General features: G+C 55.0%; 1 protein-coding gene across 1 annotated transcript in view; it reads right to left on the minus strand.

Moving 5' to 3' along the window:
• Positions 1-4,739: 4,739 nt before the first annotated feature.
• The window catches only part of LPCAT1 (lysophosphatidylcholine acyltransferase 1), a 46,599-nt gene continuing 33,320 nt past the window's right edge, over positions 4,740-18,018 (minus strand). The window contains exons 8-14 of the mRNA XM_041731929.1: positions 17,838-17,892; positions 15,623-15,705; positions 12,452-12,577; positions 11,746-11,899; positions 9,957-10,055; positions 8,874-9,012; positions 4,740-6,957 (exon numbers count right to left, since the gene is read on the minus strand). Of these exons, the coding sequence (XP_041587863.1) occupies positions 6,773-6,957; positions 8,874-9,012; positions 9,957-10,055; positions 11,746-11,899; positions 12,452-12,577; positions 15,623-15,705; positions 17,838-17,892 (841 nt within the window). The 3' untranslated portion in view covers positions 4,740-6,772. The remainder of the gene's footprint in view (positions 6,958-8,873; positions 9,013-9,956; positions 10,056-11,745; positions 11,900-12,451; positions 12,578-15,622; positions 15,706-17,837; positions 17,893-18,018) is intronic.

An 18,018-nucleotide genomic window follows, 5' to 3' on the forward strand; every position in this document is an offset into this window, starting at 1 on the left:
CACTTGAAAGAGCAATTAAGTCAATTTGGTAAATGGGGTTCAAATTTTCTACATAATTATGTTTCTTTTCCTGCTGGCTCTATTGATTACCCAGAGAACTGTGTTAAAGTCTCCACCTGTAGTTGCTGATTTGTTTATTTCTCCTTTTAATTGTCAGTGCTTGTGAAATACACTTTACGCTGTGTCCTCAGGTTCTTAGACTCTGGGACTCTCTTGTCTTCCAGTGGAACGGAGCCGTCGGTGGTCGTGCGAGGGGATCCCCTTGTCTCTATGTTCATCGGTGGACGTCCTCATGGTCATGTTTGCATGTTGTGTATATGTCCCATTTAAAATATTTTTCAATAGGACTTTAAACAGCATTATAGTTAGTTTTCTAAAAAAATTCGGTCTAGTAACTTATTAAGTTTTTTAGTCTCTATTTGGTGGAATTACTAGGATGGTTGGATTGAAATTTACAATGGGCTACTCATTTTCTGTGATGCCTGTCCTTTGTTGCTTTTTCTCACTTTCCTGCTTACTTTGGATAAATTTTTTATTTTATTTTATTTTATTTTATTTTATTTTATTTTATTTATTTTATTTTATGTTATTTTATTTTATTTTATTTTTTTTAAAAGATTTTATTTATTCATGAGAGAGAGAGAGAGAGAGGATGAGAGAGAGAGAGAGACAGGCAGAGCTCCAAGCAGGCTCCATGCAGGGAACCCAATGTGGGACTGGATTCCGGGACTCCGGGATCACACCCTGAGCTGAAGGCAGATGGGCAACTGCTGAGCTACCCAGGCCTCCCACTTTGGATAAATTATTACCTAAAAAATATCCTATTTTGTTTCTTGTATTGGCTGCTTATTTCGATGTTGTGTTTTCTGTGGGGGGCTTTCTGCACCTGTCAGAGTCTCCTTCACATCCCCCGGACCCTGTGCAGAGCATCTCCATGTGTGCGGTTCTCTGTTCCATGATGATGTTTCCTTTTTCTCTGGCTGCTTATAGAGCCATCTCTTTAGAAGTGGCTCTCAGAGTTTGTGTTTTTTTTTTTTTTTTTTGGAGTTTTTTTTTTTTTTAATTTATTTTTTTATTTTATGATAGTCACAGAGAGAGAGAGAGAGAGAGAGGCAGAGACATAGGCAGAGGGAGAAGCAGGCTCCATGCACCGGGAGCCTGACGTGGGATTCGATCCCGGGTCTCCAGGATCGCGCCCTGGGCCAAAGGCAGGCGCCAAACCGCTGCGCCACCCAGGGATCCCATCAGAGTTTGTGTTTTTATAATGTGCCTTGCTCTCTCTTCGTTATAGTTAATTTGCTTGTGGCTTATTGAGTTCTCGGATGTCTAAGTTTATTAGATTTGTCCTGACCTTACCCTTTCTGGGGCCTGGTCATGTGCGAGGGACACAGAATCTCTCCTCTGGTCAAGTCTCCTTCCGGCCTGGGTTTCACCGGGACCACTCACGGCTGTTTCCTTATGGACACATTCCTTGAAGCGCCTGGTCTCTGGAGCCCGGTCTGGGGCAGGACGCACGGGCTGGAGGTCAGCCGCCTCTGCTTCTAGCCAGCCCAGTGCATGCTGGAGGATGCTCGTTCCCAGGGGCGCTGGAGGGGGGTGTGAGCTGAGGCTCACAGGTCACCACCGCAGGAGTGCCCCAGGCCGGGGGGGTCACCCTGGGTCCCCCCTCGAGAGAAGCAGGTCGGGGACACAGCCCCCTGGGCGGTGCCAATCCCCGGGTGTTGGGATGATTATGCTGGATCCTCCCTCACCGAGGGGGGATGTGTCCTCGTTTTCATTTGCTCCTTCTAGAAATGGACTTGTCTCCTCTGCCCTCAGCAACTCTGCCAGCACCATCTGCAGACTTAATGAGGGGTTCCTTCCCCACTGCCCGTCGTGGATGACACTGCGAAGGGCCGTAACAGGCATGCGCTGGAGTCGGCCGCTCTTAGCGAGCTCCCCCGGCCCCGGGGTGGCACCTGCGCGCGTGGCGTGGCCGAGGGTGGTGCCCGCTGCGGCAGGCTGGGCTTTGAGCTGTGCACCAGCACATGCGTGAGGTCCCACAGCGCAGCGCACGTCTGACACAGGCTGGCTCTGCTGACACCCGGTAGTTACTGCCGGGCGGCCGGTGCTGCTGTCTTTAAAACGTTCCCTGGCTTCCGGGCGGTCCCTCCTCCGCAGGACACATCTCCCTGTCTGTTGAGCCCAGCTGCCCGCGGTCCCCTCGCCAGTGAACCAGGAGCAGGGCTGCTGTTATTTCCGTGGACCCTCAGCCCCTAGCACGCGGTGTCACCACCCTCCCGGGGGCGGAGGAGGGCTGAGCTCTGGGGGCAGCGCCAAGAGGATGCCCCGTGTGGCGCGGCGAGGACCTGCCCCAGGTCGGCCTGCTGCCCCTGCATCTGAGCAGCTCCCCCTCCTCATCAGGAGCCTGTTTCTGCTTCTCTATGAAGCTTCGGGTTTTCCCACATTGTCATGACTCCCAAGGGTGGACCCCACCCATGTGGGGACACAACTGGCCCCTTGTTCTGAAGCCCTGATGGTCAGCGGCTATTTGGGGCTGCCCCTGCTGCTGACCCACAGGACGTGGAGAGAAGGCGGGAAACAATGCTGTTCTCTTTGGAGCCTGGTGAGTCCCCCGGGCATTCCGTCACTAAGGTTGTGGCTCATAAAGACCCAGACTCCTTGGAACGAAAATCCTCCACTAGGTGCAGAGCCCTCAGATCCCAGGGCCTGGCTGGAGCTGCGGACACCTGCAGCGGGGGACAGGGAGGGAAGTTGTACGGGTCCCAGGCCTGTAGGCAGGTGTAAGGGGAGGCCGGTGACACGCACAGGGTGGCTTCCTGGCTTGTGCATGTGGCGTCTGCACACGAGAGTGCACACATCAGCTGTCGACTGTTCACCCGCCTGCCCTGCATCTTGCCTCCCCCTCATCCTGTTCAGGAATACGAGCGGGGGCCAGTGGTGACTGTGGCTTACTCTCCACGTTGGAGAACAGTCAGCAGGGTGTGTGGCCGTAGCGGCATTAACTCTGTCCAGGATGGATGCGAAGATCCATGGGACAGAATGTTCTTGCAGAGGGTGAAGCACATGTTTGGAGCAGGGTGGGAACCAGAGGGGATGGGCGGTGCCCCCTTGTCTGGGGCCCTGCTCAAGAGCCAAGGGTTAGGGACAAGCTCCTACTGGGGCTCCTGGCTCCTGGGTTGCATGAGTGCAGGCAAGGGCGCAGCAGGGCCTGGTCGGGAGGCCAGGGATACCTCTTCTGCCTCCAGCCTCTGAGGGAATCCCAGGAGCACCTGGGGGGCCCTCCTCCTCCCACCTGCACGTGTCCTATGCACGCCTGTTCCCACCCGGATGCAGGGGAGCTGAGCAGGCCCAGAAGCCACGGCCGCGGGGTTGGTAGGCACATACCTCGTACCTCGTTACTGCACAGTGTGGCTGCAGTCCCCACACCGCCCCAAGCCCTTGGTGGCCGCCACCGCCTCCAGCTCCACTGGGAAGCAGGTCCAGCTCTGAATGTCCCTGCGACCCCTGCAGAGGCGATGCACATTTAGGGCATCAAACAGCCAATATAAGCACAAAGCAAGAAGTAAAAAACCGCTGTGACGGTGGAACGTCCTTCGGGGGGCACCCTCCTCTCTGAGCAGCCGGCCAGGCCGTGCTCACAGGGCCTCTGCTCTCTCCGCGCTTCCCAACCAGCCAGTGGTGCTCCATCCTTGGAGGGAGCAGCTACCTCACTGCTTTGTTTCCTTTTGTTTGGGGGATTGTAATACTTCAACCCTATTTCTTCTAATTCTGAGCCTTTTACTGTCCTGTTGAGAGAAGTGCATGCAAGACCCTGTCTCATCTCTGCTTCACAAAGTGTGTTAAGGTGTGTTTGATAGAGAAATTCTAGAAATCAGCCCACCAGGCAGGCAAACAGCCACACATGTCTGAGCTCCTTAATGTCAGCCACTGTCCTGATAATGCGGAACTGCTCCAGACCTTCCCTGAGATCAAGGAAGCCTTTTTTTTTTGTTTTTTTTTTTTTAAGGAAGCCTTTTCTATAGAATTACAATTATTGCGTTTCCCAGACAAGCTGGACAAGTGCTGAAAACCGAATATATTTTTTTAAGATTTTATTTATTAATAAGAGACACAGAGAGGCAGAGACACAGGCAGAGGGAGAAGCAGGCTCCTTGTGGAGAGCCCGATGTGGGACTCGATCCCAGGACCTGGGATCACACCTGTGCTGAAGGCAGACTCTGCTCAACCCCTGAGCCACCAGGGACCCCCAAGAAACTCCATCCTGACTGGTTCTGTGTCACGGCCTAAGAGAGGTCTGCTGCTGTCTTTCCTTTTCTTTTTGATTTTATTTGTATTTTATTACTTATTTTGTATATTTATATATATATATTTTAAAAATTTTTATTTATTTATGATAGTCACAGAGAGAGAGAGAGAGAGAGAGAGAGGCAGACAGAGACACAGGCAGAGGGAGAAGCAGGCTCCATGCACCGGGAGCCAGATGTGGGATTCAATCCCGGGTCTCCAGGATCGCGCCCTGGGCCAAAGGCAGGCGCCAAACCGCTGCGCCACCCAGAGATCCCTATATTTATATCTTTTAAAGCCCCAACATGCGGCTGAACTCATGACCCTGAGATCTCAAGATTGGAGCTGAGACCGAGTCAGGTGATTACCCAACTGAACCTCCCAGACGTGCTTGCTGTTGTCGTTCTAATAAAAAGCCACACATAACAGAACACGCGTGTGAGACGGTAAGGTGTGTAAGACTATGTTTTATTCATTCCACTGAAAATCCAAAGCTGTTTCACGGCGCGCAGCCTGGACCCTCAGTCCCCGTGGGGCCCTCCCGTCCCACCTCACACAAAGGGGACTGAATCTAAGTCTATGTACATTCACAGTTCTGAGTGCCGCTGATGCTACATCACGACGCAGAGAAGAGGGTCAGGAGGAACAAACATCCATTCCAAGTCTGCTTATCAGAGATTTTTTTTCCTGAAAATGCACAGCAGCATTTCATTCAAAAAGCCCTTCATCCACAGACACAGAGGGCGGGAGCCGTGTGCCCAGGGCCCCTCCCTCAGAATATCTTAGTTTATTTACCTCCTTCATTGGTCACTTGTATGTTTTCTCTTTTAAAAATGAATCTTTACGCATTCTGCAGTGAAGAGCCGATCACGGTGAGCTACAAGGCTGCATCTGGGCTGCACGTCTGCCAACCCCGAGCCGAGAGGCCATTGAAATGGAGGCCATTGGAATGGAGGCCAGGGCTGGCCTTTACTACCGGCCATCGGCGGAGACGCACAGCGAGAACACCAGGAAGTTAGTAAACATTTTATCCCTGGACTTCTGGCCCTGGCGGTCACCTTTTATGGAGATGCCCAAGTATAAAATCAAATTCATTTAGAAATTCCCAAGAATTTCTTTCCCAAGCAAACCTGGAGGCCTTGCTTCAGGATGCACGAGAGCCTGTGCTTGTTGTGCTTTAGCAGCAGACAGACCTCTAACCATGTGGCAAGGACGCACTGATGCAGGCTGAGCTCGGGCCAGGGGGCAACAGCACAGTGTCCCTTCCCTGGGCTCGGAGGCCCCACTCCTCACCCGGCTCGGTGGCCTGGATACCTTCCTGGATGCCAGGCGGGTGCCATGCTTGTACTGGGGCGCGGGGAGGCCACAGGGCCGGCGGGGGTCCGTACACGTGGCCCCGGAGCCCTTCGCAGCCGTTCCCCTCTGTCTGCATTGTAGGTCTGGGTTACCCGGTTCCGCGCCCCGCAGGTGCAGGTCAGAGAAGGGCTATGCCGGCCTCTCCGGGCGTCCGCCTCCTGGAGGCTCAGCACACCAGCCAGGGCCTCCCTGCTTCCACCTCCTGCCTGACTTACCCACCTCACCTACACTCAGCGCTTCGGCTGGAGTTTGAGCTGCAGGGAAGGAGATCATGTCACGTTAAACAAATACCAAGCCGGTAACGTTTATAAAAGAGGGGGATTTGAAAAGGATTAATGAAGCAGAAAAGGCGCTCTGGGCCGGGTGCGTGTGGCGGACCCAGACGGAGGAATGTACCTGGTAGAGAGGCTGGGAAGAGATGTCAGTCAAAGCCCCAGACAGCCTCGGATTCTATCAAAAAAGGGCCTGTAAATAAATATCCTCTGGCCCTCAAAGGAAAGATGAAGTAGAAAAGAATTTTTTGTTTTTTTAAAAAAATGCTGAATGCTTCCTGGAGTATCTAAATGAAGTTTATAAAATACTTATGAGTTCCCACAAATATAGAAATGTTTAAAAATCAGACAGCGCTCTATCACGCCGTGACTCCACAGAGGTCGGCAGAGAATTTGTGCTGGAATCAGAACACCCGTGACACATCTCCGTCTCACGCGTGTGTGGTGTGTGTGCGTGTGGAGGCTGGTCCACCGTGCGAGCTGCCGAGAGCAGACCCACAGAAGGGGACTCGGGGAAAGACCACGGGGGAAAGTGAGCCCAGGGCAGTGCAGGTGGCCCTGGCCGGAGCGCCATGGGAGGGACAGCCCCCACCCCCTGCCCATGCGGTGTGGGTGCAAGCGTCACCCCCTCTACACACACACACACACACACACACACACACACACACACACAGGGCTCTCCACAAAGGAACAGAGTGAAACGACCCCGGGTGTTCAGGACTCGGCCTGAGGCCGGTGCATGCACAGCACACGCGGGAGCGAGGCCCAGGAGTGCCACAGCAAACAGGCTTGCAGCCCCGTGGAGGTGGGTGGCAGCAGGGCCACAGGGAGGCTGCGTCTCTCCCGCACCGCCTGTCCTAGTCCAGTTTCTTACGAAACGGTTTCCTTCCAATGTCCGAGTTTTCAGGGCTGAAGTCGGCACAGAAGCCGTTGGGGGTCAGGGTGGGCGGCGTCTGTGCGCAGGTGTCCGGGTGTGTCTGCTTGGGGTACAGATACTCCTCTGCGAAGTTGGGGAATGCTTCTGCAAACCTGCAGAAGTCAGCTGGAAAGACAGAGGCACCTGGGTTACCAGGGGGCAGATGTCTGGAATGTGGGGGCTCCTGTCCCTGGGCCTGTGTGGGGGACCCTGGATACCACCTGGACAGAGGGAAGGAGAGGAGAGGAGGGGGGAGGGGAGAAGGAAGAGAGAGGGATGGGAAGGGAGAGGTGGGGAGGAGGGGAGATGGGAAGGTGGCAGGGGGAGAGGAGAGAGGAGGGAGGGGAGGGGGGAGAGAAGAGGGCAGCAGGGAGGAGGGGGAGAGGAGAGGGAAGAGGGATGAGGAGAGGGGGAGGGGAGAAGGGAGGAGGAGAGAGTGATGGGGAGGAGGAGAGGAAGGGAAGGAGAAGGGAGAGTGAGCCTGGAGGGGAGAGAGAAGGAAAGGGGAAGGGGAGGAAGGGGGAGGGGAGAGCCAGCCTGGAGGGGAGATGGGAGGGTGGTAGGGGGAGGAGGAAGGGAGAGGAGGAGGGGGAAGGGAGAGGAGGAGGGGGAAGGGAAGAGTGACTGGGGAGGAGGAGAGGAGAGGGAGGAGGGATGAGGAGAGGGGGAAAGAAGGATGGGAGGGTGAGAGGTGGGGGTGGGTGAGGACGAGGGGAGGGGGAAAGAGTAGGGGGAGGGGAGAGAGCCTGGAGAAGAGATGGGAGGGGGAGGGGAGAGGGTGGCAGGGGACAGGGGCCACCCTCCTGTGTTCTCTCTTGTGCATAAACCACTCTGGGCGCACAGAGCTGAGTCCTCTCAGCTATCCTTGTTTTGGGGAAATCTACGGAAAACAGGATTCTGAATTCAGTGGTGCACTCTGGGTACACATCCTGTGGGAAGGAGATGCTGTTCATCAGGGGTCAAAGCCCCAGACAGCTTTGGATTCTGGTTTGGGGACCGGACAGAGCGTCCAGGTGGGGACCTGATGTCAGCCAGGGAGGTGCTGTCCAGGGATGCGTCCATGCTCTGGAGAGACCAGGTGTGCACACGGGAGGCAGGGCCACCCTCCGACTGGTCACAGGCCCTGAGTGGCTGCGAGCCCTGCATCTCCCAACGGCCCTGCGACAAGGTCCTGGGGCAGAGAGCGCCCTCCAAAAGCCCGGCAGCACCTATGGGCCGGGGTGCAGGAGGCCATGCTCCTCTGTGGTGCTCCTCTGCGGGACACAGAGCAACCATGTGTGCAGTTGGTCCCTGCTCACCGTGAGCATCCCCGCCCTCCTGGACGCACAGTCTCCTCTGAGCGTGGGCGGACACACACACACATACACTAAACCAACACACACACTCGTGTCTGACATTTGGATGCAATTTTAAAAATACATCCAAACAAGACATGAACAATGACCTTTCCTGAGCAAATGTCTACTGTTTTTTAGCGATAATACATTCATTTCCCGATGTGCCCGCTGGCTGGCCCCCGAGGGGGCTGGCCATCCTGGGATCCCACTGCCCCAACCCCCTCACCTCAGCCTGCAGGGGCTGCAGGTCTGAGTCCCTGAGCATCTGGGCTGTCCCACACTGCCTGGAGGTGAGGAGCCGCCCCCACCCTGCACCCCCAGGAGGACACACCCACGGAGGCCGGCCCTGGTGGGGCAGGCTTCACGCTTCCAGGGGCACCTGAATCATGGACCCATGGGGTCCTGTCCAGTTGCAGCACACACTGCCCACAGCCCCGGGGGACAGCACTGAACCAGGGCTCCAAGGTCGGCTTGGGAACTGGCTCGACGAATTAATTCCCTGTTCAAATCAGGTTCAAAATCCCCTAACCTGTCCCTGCCCAGCCTGGGGAAGAATCTTCCTCCCGAGAACTTCATGTTGTAGGAGACAACAGGGTGCCCTGGGGGTCATGGATGGCAGGGCTCCTGCCGGAGTCCCCGTGCCCATCTCCTGGGCACATCCCTGCTCACCGGGGCCCTCCGTCCCCCTGCCCCCAGGCCACTCACCAAACGTGATCTTCCCTGTCCCCTCCTGGTCAATGGCCCGGAAGAGGCTGGTCACACTGAGCTCTGTCACCCCCAAGGCAGTCTTGAGGATGCTGGACAGGGTTCCCTCGTGGATGTAGCCATCGTGTGACCCATACATCTGCAAGCAGAGGCCGGTGTCACCCCATGACCCCCTGGCTGTGCAGCCGTCCCCTCTCCTGCTCACTGGGTCCCGGGCGTCTGAGCATGCCCTGACCCCTCCGGTTTAGGACGGCCAGATCTCAGCTCACAAATGGACCCCCGAGGCCTACTGAGGTCTGAGCACACACCCTGCTCTCCCATGGGAGGGGCTCCAGGCAGCAGAAGTGTGTCCCTACATCAGGGAGGGAGCCCTTATCCTGGGCCTTGCCTGGCACATGGGGGTGCATCAACGAAATGATGAGCCACCACCTCATTCGGCCTTTAGGAGGTGGCTGACCCACTGACCCTCTTCCTAACAGCTTATGCTTAGGTTCTGGCAAGTGACTGAGTCACTGAAGAGTTGGTGAGTGCTGTTACCCTTGGTGTGAGTCCACGTAAGGCACTGTGCACCAACAGGGGTTCCCATGGTTGCTACGGAGAGGGTCTGCTGGGGTCATAAACAAGAAAAGGGAGATTCTCCAAGCAGTGAGAGAAAAGCAGCTGACTGGCTTATCCATGATGTTCTCAATGAGTCCAGCCAATGTAAGTTGCACCTGCAGGAAGGACCCCTTCTGAGACCCTGACAAAATTGTGTTTCTAGGTGAATAGAGCCAGCCCGGCTCTATCCTAGCTGAAATGTCATAGTGAGGCCGGCCAGGTGAATCTGCAGGTGAGTGAGGGTACTATTATGGGCACCCTGGACCTCACAACGACTCTACTCTGCCCTTGTGAGTGTGGATCTGAACTACAGGCAGAAATTGGTCCAAGGAGGTTCTGGAGCATTTATACAAATGATAGCTGATAGAAGCTTGCGAGGAGATAGGCACAAAGGAAGTCTGACCGTATGATAATGTCTGACGGGCCTGATGTGACCCGGTGCCTCCTGGATCCTACAGATTAAACTCCTGTAAATGCCACACTTGCCTTGAACGCCAGCTGGATGGTATCCAGAGTCTGGGACGGCCGGCAGACAACAGACAGGGCGACCACATACTCCCGAGGGTCCATCTTGCCGTCTCCACCCTGGGAAAGAGATAAGCCCTCAGGGGACTGCTCAGCCCCACAGACGGCAATGGGAGCTGGCTTTTAACGCCAATCGCTGGGTGGCATCTGCCTCCGTGAAATGAGTATCGTGAAACAACACTTTTAACCAACTGGCTTATGCAAGGGGACCACGCCACACCCCTTTGTAGGCCATTACGACCAATTTTCAAAGTCAATGAGAGCAGCGCAGCACGACGCTTCTCAAGAAAGTTCATGCCCCGCGAGGGTGGTCACCGGCTACGGCCTTACTTCGAGAAAACCCCTGGCAAACGGCAAGGTTCACATTGTGGTGAGAACCTAGTCGGCCTGTGGCAGAGCAGCGTGCTCAGCACGGAGGTGCATCCTGAGCTCCCATGTGGTGGGCACGCACGCCCAGCCCTCCGCACCCTCCCCGCGGCATTTCCTCAGGGATGCTGGGTTCGCCACGGGGCACCACAGTGAGCGGGACAAGCCAGGGGGCCGACTGGGAGGCGGGGAGATTTCTGGCACAGGGGGCGCCTGGGCATCGTCTGAGAGCAAGTGACAGGTGTCCCGCAGTCGCGCCTAGCCGGCCGTCGAGGTATCCAGTGCACATGGTGGTCTCTGGAGGGAAGGTGAGCGCTGGGCAGGTGGGTTCTCATCAGGCCCCTGCACCTACGTGCTCCTGGCTCTGGGAGGGTGTGTGGCCTCGGGGTCCAAGGCTGTGTGTGTGAACGGGGAGTATCTGCCTCGTGCACTTCAAGTGGTAAACCGACCCTAACGACCCACGTGCGGCAGTGAGAGGTCTGGTGCCCATGAGTACTGCCTGGTTATGCCCAGGCCATGCTCGCTGTTCCCCATCTCACACTTGTCAAACACCTATGTGAAGACACAGCGGCGCCAGGGCTCTGACAACAGGACCGTGCGGCCTAGACACAGGCTCAAGCAGCCTCTACAAAGGGCTTGTCTCCGGGTCAGCCCACCCGGTTTGAGCGGGAAGCACACGTGTCACTTGCAGAACACAAGATCCACGAGTCCACAAACGCACAGTCTCTCGTGCGTCTCAGTCACTTGGTTCTCCCTGGTTCTTCCACTCGCCAGACCATGACTACCCTGTTGCCACACAGGACACGCCACACTGTCACAGGAAACATGAACATGCTATGTTCACGCACAACATGCACGTCTGACAGAGCCCTTTGAGCCGCAGCCTGCCAGGTGCACACAGGCGTCCACGCTGCTGCATGAACATCCAGGGAACGGCAGGTATGGTGCGCGGTCTCCTGCCTCCCACGCCCCCCATAGGGCCATCCGTTTCCAGGCTGCCCAGGAGCAAACATGACCCCTCGTCCCGCCATGGCGGGTGACCGATTCTAACGCATGGTTGGCGCTGCGCGGGGAGAAGGCTGGTGGTGACCCTGCATGCCGACCGTTGGGAAAGAGGCCACGGGTCAGGAATTCTGTATTTCACTGGTATCACTAGGCTCTTTAGTGATCCCATTTTAAAACCCTAAACTACAGCTACGTTTATTAGCAAATGTTAACTTAAATGTCAAATTTCTATGTGCATTTGAAAGCACGGGAGAAGGCACTCAAGAGACAAGGGGGGCAGGGTGGAGCTGTTTTCTGTCTCTCCTTCCCAAATCCCCAAATGATGCTTGTAACGAGAATATACACTGAAAAGCTGGAGGTTCTGCTGCGGAGGCCACACCTCATCAAACAGGGAGAACATGTCCTCCAGCGTGTCCGAGACGGGGATGCCCAGGTACTCCGCGAACTCTGGGAGGCCCATCCTTCCTCCCCTCTGCATCCTAGCGCTCTCGGAGTACTTATCCAGATCTTTCTCAAGTGTTTCTGGCTTTAACCTACACAAAAAGAGGAAAAGATATTTTTCATTGAAATTACAGAAGGCTAGAAACCGGGTACCTGCTGTTTTAAGACTCAAGTTCTCAAGTTACTTACATAACAAGGAGCAAGTTCATTTTCAAAAAAAGGTGTTCTAATAATTTGAAGGCACACCACGTACTTTGCCTGAGCACCTACACAGGAGGAATGTGCTGTGTGCCCCTTGGGCTGGACCCACCCCTGGGGTGGCACCTACAGAGACTGCAGTGCTGAGCACTGAGGGTCATGAGACAGAGAACTGTGGACTCAAGCTGATACTTGGAAAAGTCTCAGAAAAACCTAAGAACAAGCACTTTGATTGGCCAGATAGCCCCCGCTGGCCCTCGGTACCCACTGCCATCTCCAGCTTGGTCACCGACAACTGCGGGGGTGGGGGCCCTGCGAGGGCCTGATGGAAGTTTCCAGAAGCTCCCTATTTTAGAAGCAGCATCTCAGCAGTGCTCTTCGGAATTCCCTGTTCCTGAGCAGACCATTAGAGTGCGAGAGGCCCCAGGAAGAAGCCTAGAACTCACCCCAGTGCCCTCACCAGCCTGGCAAATTCTAGAAGGCAGGTATCTGCGGGGAGGCGGAGCTGTCCTTCCGCCAGGGCCAGCTGGCAGTCCTCAAACGTATAGTCGGTGACAGAGATGCCCAAGGCCCTGCAAGGAGAGGAGGGTACCAGGTCAGTGTCCCTGGGGCAGCAGAGCGAGGAGGATGGCTCAGGATAACCAGGGAACGGCGAGGCCCCCTCACCCAGCCCCGCCCCTCGGAGTCCTGAGCTGGTCCACACAGTGGTGGCACCAGCCCACCTACCCGCCCACGTCCCATGGAGACCCCATCATCTGGGGGTTACGGTGGCCGTATGCATGCCGTATGCATGGGGACATGCACTGTGGTCGGCAAACCCCACCCCCACTGCCACCTCCGGGGTCCACAAGGCTCATCTCAAGTCATGCTGTTGCTGATGTGTCTGCATGTTCATTCTGTGGCCCCCGTAAAACGCATTTTAGTTAAAGAGGAAGAAGAAATCACTATGAATACAGGGGTGTCCAAGACACGCGGATGGCCGGCGGCAAAGCAGGACAGCCCCAGGGTGCGGCCAGAGCTCCAGGAAGCAAGGTGGACCGGCCAGCACCAAGGGAACCCAACATTTAAAACCTTTAAAACTGGATGAAAGCCCATGAATCTGGGACAGGGTCTGCAGAGGAGACCCTTCTCGAGCCGGTGTTCAGGGGCTTGTCAGGAGATGCGGCCTGTCCCTTCGGCTCCCGTGGGCACAGCAAGGCCACCCCAGCCATTCCAGCAGAGACGGCACCAGGTGATGGCACAGGCCCGCGCCACAGCCCGTGTTCTGGGACGTGAAGCCAGGGAAGGCCCCGTGGGACAGACACGCTGAGAACATTGGTGTAAACCTGACTCCAAACTTCCCCTGGGTCCCAACATGAGGAGGACGGGCTTCATCTCCCCAGGCTGCCTACAGACAGGAAAAGCCCCGTCCACTCCCACGTGTCCCTCCTGCGTGTCCCGTGCAAGACAGAATGACTGCCAGGGACCTGGAGAATGGCAGGGCAGGCGACGGGGGTGGAAGCAGGGGTGGGGTGGCCCCTATGGCTATGGCCCTTGCCCTGGGTGCTTGCCCAGCACCCTCCCACAAGCCCATAGGCACCCTGCTGCACAGAAGCCCAGAACCACAGCCACTGGATGGTGAGGGCTCTGAAAGCAGATGTGCAGAGGAAGGCGACGTTTCAGGTCCACTCTGGCACCAAACAGAAAGGCTTCCTAGTGGACCCCAAATCCCAGTGATGTGTAACCTGGGCTGCCCCAAGCTGGGCAGTTAGCTGAGCATTACAGAGGTTTGCAACCTGCGAGAATGTGAGCACGCAGCCTTGAGAACACCGCCTCACCAGGTGCCTCATCCACAAGCTCAACTTGTCCTACGGGGCCAGGGTGGCTTTCGTCAGGGTGGGCAGCGCCCTCGGATCCCACGGTCAGGGCTCAGCCATGATGCAGAGCTGCATCACATTTCATGTAGGGTGACCTTCTTCTATTAAAGGAAACTCACATGTGACGGGCTGAGCACTGGCTGTTATACTACATGATGGATAACTGAATTTAAATTTAAAAAATGTAAAAAAAAAAATAAGGAAACTTGGTAGAATTTGCCACATATTTCAAATGAAGCCCTCTCCCCTCCCCACCCCTCCATAACTGAAGGGAATTCCTTGTTGCCACGACGACACAGCATGCAAAGGTGGACAGGAAACAGGGGCTTCCGAGTCTGTCTCCTATAGCGATGACAATCCCCATGGCAAACATGGGCACAGTCGTGTGGGGACAGAGCGAGGTTGTCCCAGGAGCGCCCAGGGTTACCCCACAGGGAAGCGGGAGGAGGCATGCTCAGGGGCCGTGGGTGACACTCTCCGTGGGTCCAAGGACCCACGTCCATGGTTCTGGCCTCTCCTGCGGCTGATGGGGCAGGGGCTGCCCAAGGGTGTATCTGTCGTTTTCTGTTCGGTGTGTGATGCTTCTCCTCCACTAACAGAAGTTCACGATACGTATGTTCTTAAATGTTATTAGCTAATTTATTTGACCGTGCACTAAAAAAACCCCTTACACCTAACCTGTTAAGCCCTTGATTCTGTGATTGTTCTGTATGGAAAGGTTGAACAAGGAGTCACTGAACACCTCGACTTCTCCAAAATTAGGAGTCAGCCACGTCCTGATGGCCGAGTGCGGGATGCTGAGGGCAAGCAGGTGCCCTAGGAGGTGGCAGTGACCCACTGGACTGTGTCCCTAGTGCCTCCTTGCCTAAGGGCCATGTGTGCACGGTGTGAACACCTTGCAGGCTTCTAACTGACGTAATGAGGTTATGGTTTTGCTTAGTTTGGTCTCCCAGAGGACACGAATGTGGGGGGTCTGATCCGCCATGGCAAGGGGATGGGGTCTGTGTCACACCTTGGTCATGTGAGCCCTGCCACAGTGCCTGGGAAAACCGCTCCGAAGCCACACGAGCCACCCACAGGGGATGCCTCAGAGCCACAGGGCTGCCCAGACCCCTCCCACCACAGCAGCCGAAGCCCCTGCTGCCTGGGAGCAGAAGACAGGAGAGAAGATGGGACAGAGCGGGTGAGGGCACGGGCTGACATCACCGCATCCAAGACAGCCGACACACCACCCAAGTGCTCCCATGCTTGTCATAGAGTCGTGCCCATTATCTTAGAAGATCAGGTGTGTGGTTCCCACAGTGAACTGGAAAGAGGACAGAAACACTAGCAAACACCACACAAGCACTCCAACAGGGTGAGGAAGAAGAGCGAACGGTCCGCTAGCTGGATCCCATGGGTGGCCTGGCGCAGCCGCCCCACCACTGGACCACAGGTCCCACACCGTGGTCACTGGTTCCTACCTACACGTGGGCGATGTATAAAGTGAAGCAGTGATGAAGCAGGTCCAGAAGTACGACCCAATAGAGACAGCGCATGCAGAGTGTGTGGCCACACACAATCCTGCCCACATGCTGTCAACACTTACTCATCATTTCCACAAAGCCCTGTTTCCTGAATGCTGGTGACTATGTTTTGTGTGATGCTAAGGAGGAACCAGCAGGTGCACAGGAGCCCTGAGTAACACTTGGGGGATCACAGAGGGTCGGGAGTCCCAGCAAATACCTCTGACTCCCTTATGGCAAGACGAAGGGTACTCACTCTGCCATGACGCGCCGTACGTTGCTGGCGTACAACGCAGGGTCCTTCTTCTCCTCTTCCGAAGGGCTGTACACGGGGAGGAACTGAGAGTAGAGAAAGAGCTGCGTTACTTCCACACGTATTACCAGGCCCCACAGTGACAGCGACACGTCCGACACAATTAACAACTGTCAGAGCACTTTCCGTTAGAACCACCTTCGATGTCGCAGCGCACATGCACACGCACACACACGTCCGTGTGTGACTACAACCCACGATGCCCGGCGGGAATAACCACTCTCCTGACACAGAGCTCCTGCTGTAAGTGCATCGTATTTCCCACAGATGCTTATTCTTTGTATACTTCCCTTTCTAAAGGTCTCAGCCTGCATTGGGGATAATACATCACTTCCATGTGACGGAGAGGCTGCTAGATGTGACACTCACTGCTGTGAGATCATAATAAGTTGTCCTGTGACCGTGTGTCTTTGCATGTGTGACACTTATGCAGCATTTTAAGTCCTGCAAGTCCCACACCCTGCTGCCAACTTGGCTGTGCAGATGAGGTAAAGACAGCTGAGCTTTCTCTCAGTACAGACACGTAATACACAGGCACACCCTGGAGCCGTATGAGTGCCCATCACGTGCTTTCACTTACCCACTACCCTATTCTGAACACTACGGAAACCACAATGACGGCACCTGTTGGCACAGCACACGCAAAGACGTTCCGAGTGACTTCAAAAAGTCAGGGTTTCTTTTCAACCCTTACAACGGGGAATGAGGCCCAAGATAGAGCAGTGCAGCCTGGAGGCGTCCTCCCCTAAGCCCCACTACACAACTGCTTCCTGGCCGCCCGCAGGCGAGCCACATGCAACATTGTGCGTGGACAGCCTGCCACCCTTGGACCCCGGCCAGGGACCTCTTGGCTCAGTGTGTTGTAATTAAGCGGCTTATGTTCTACTGAAGTGAAAAACCTGGAACCTGGCTGATGGCCAGGCTCATTTGTAAATTCAGTGCAACTCGGCAACTTTCATCGGAAGGTAGCGAATTGCCTCATTAAATGCTTTGTATGTTGTGTTTGGGCTCACTCTACTTTTCAGGTGCCGGACCAGCCAACTGATTCCCTTTTTTAAGGAAAGGAACTCTATTCCTCGTCCACTTGGATAAAATGTACACGCTGCACGAATGTGGATGATCCAGCTGAGAGAATGGGTGTCCTGACTTTGACACGTCCAGGGGGCCAAGCTGGAGGCTGGTTATGTGATCTGACCATGGATTAAACAGAAAGTCGGGATGACAGATCTGCCATCCAATTTCAGCAGCACTGGTACCATGGAAAGATGCCAAAAACGAATTCACTGCAGAGGTGCCAATTATAAATGCCTTTAAGCTACGCTGACCCTAATAAAAGAAAGGTTTAACTTCCCTGTAGATTTCTAAAAACCCATCTGAATCTTGCAAAATCACGCAAGACACGCATGCCTGGTGAAAAACCATGGGGAGGAACCTCTAAAGAGCAGAGGAGGAGGAAAGACTTCAAAGCAAGGCAGATGACATATTGTATCTGCAGACACCAATGTGACATTGTATGACACGTGCCTGCGGACAGCAGCGTGACACTGTGGAGGTCATGTGTGCAGATACCAACATGGCATCTCTATGGACACCAACTACCTAACGACGCACCTGCAGACACCAGTACCATATCATGTCTGCACAGATAACATTATGCTGCACTCGTACAGTGCATCCTGGGGACAAGGCAACACTGCAACCTGCTTGGTGTAGACACCAGCACAATATCCTATAACGTGTCTGTGCAGACCCCAGGGAAGGCAGCCTAACACTGTGCTGCTCAGTCCATAACACACTAGGTCACATCATATCTACAGAGACCCCGTATGACCTGCATCACACAGAGACCCCCATACGACCTGCATCACATCGAGACCCCGGATGACCTGCATCACATTGAGACTCCCAGATGACCTGCATCACACCGAGACCTCCAATGACCTGCATCACACCGAGACCCCCTGTGACCTGCATCACACTGAGACCCCCCGATGACCTGCATCACATTGAGACCCCTGATGACCTGCATCACGTCGAGACCCTATATGACCTGCATCACATCAAGACCCCCGTAGGACTCCGCAGCACGTGGCATCTATGCACTCACACCACACCCACATACTCGGATAGGACACTGTTACGCTGCATCCATACAAACCTCAATTTCCACTCGGTTGTGAAACTGACACAGCGTGAGCCACAAAATTTTCAACCTTAAAAACAGATTTAAGACATTTAGGTTAAAAGATTCTCAATGTCTTTAATTAAATGACTTCTAATTTGGGAGCCAACGCTGCAGACGCCCTTCCCCTGCAGAGGGCACTACAGGCAGTTATTTC

This window comes from Vulpes lagopus, chromosome 17, assembly GCF_018345385.1.
Source record: "Vulpes lagopus strain Blue_001 chromosome 17, ASM1834538v1, whole genome shotgun sequence".
Classification (NCBI taxonomy): domain Eukaryota; kingdom Metazoa; phylum Chordata; class Mammalia; order Carnivora; family Canidae; genus Vulpes; species Vulpes lagopus.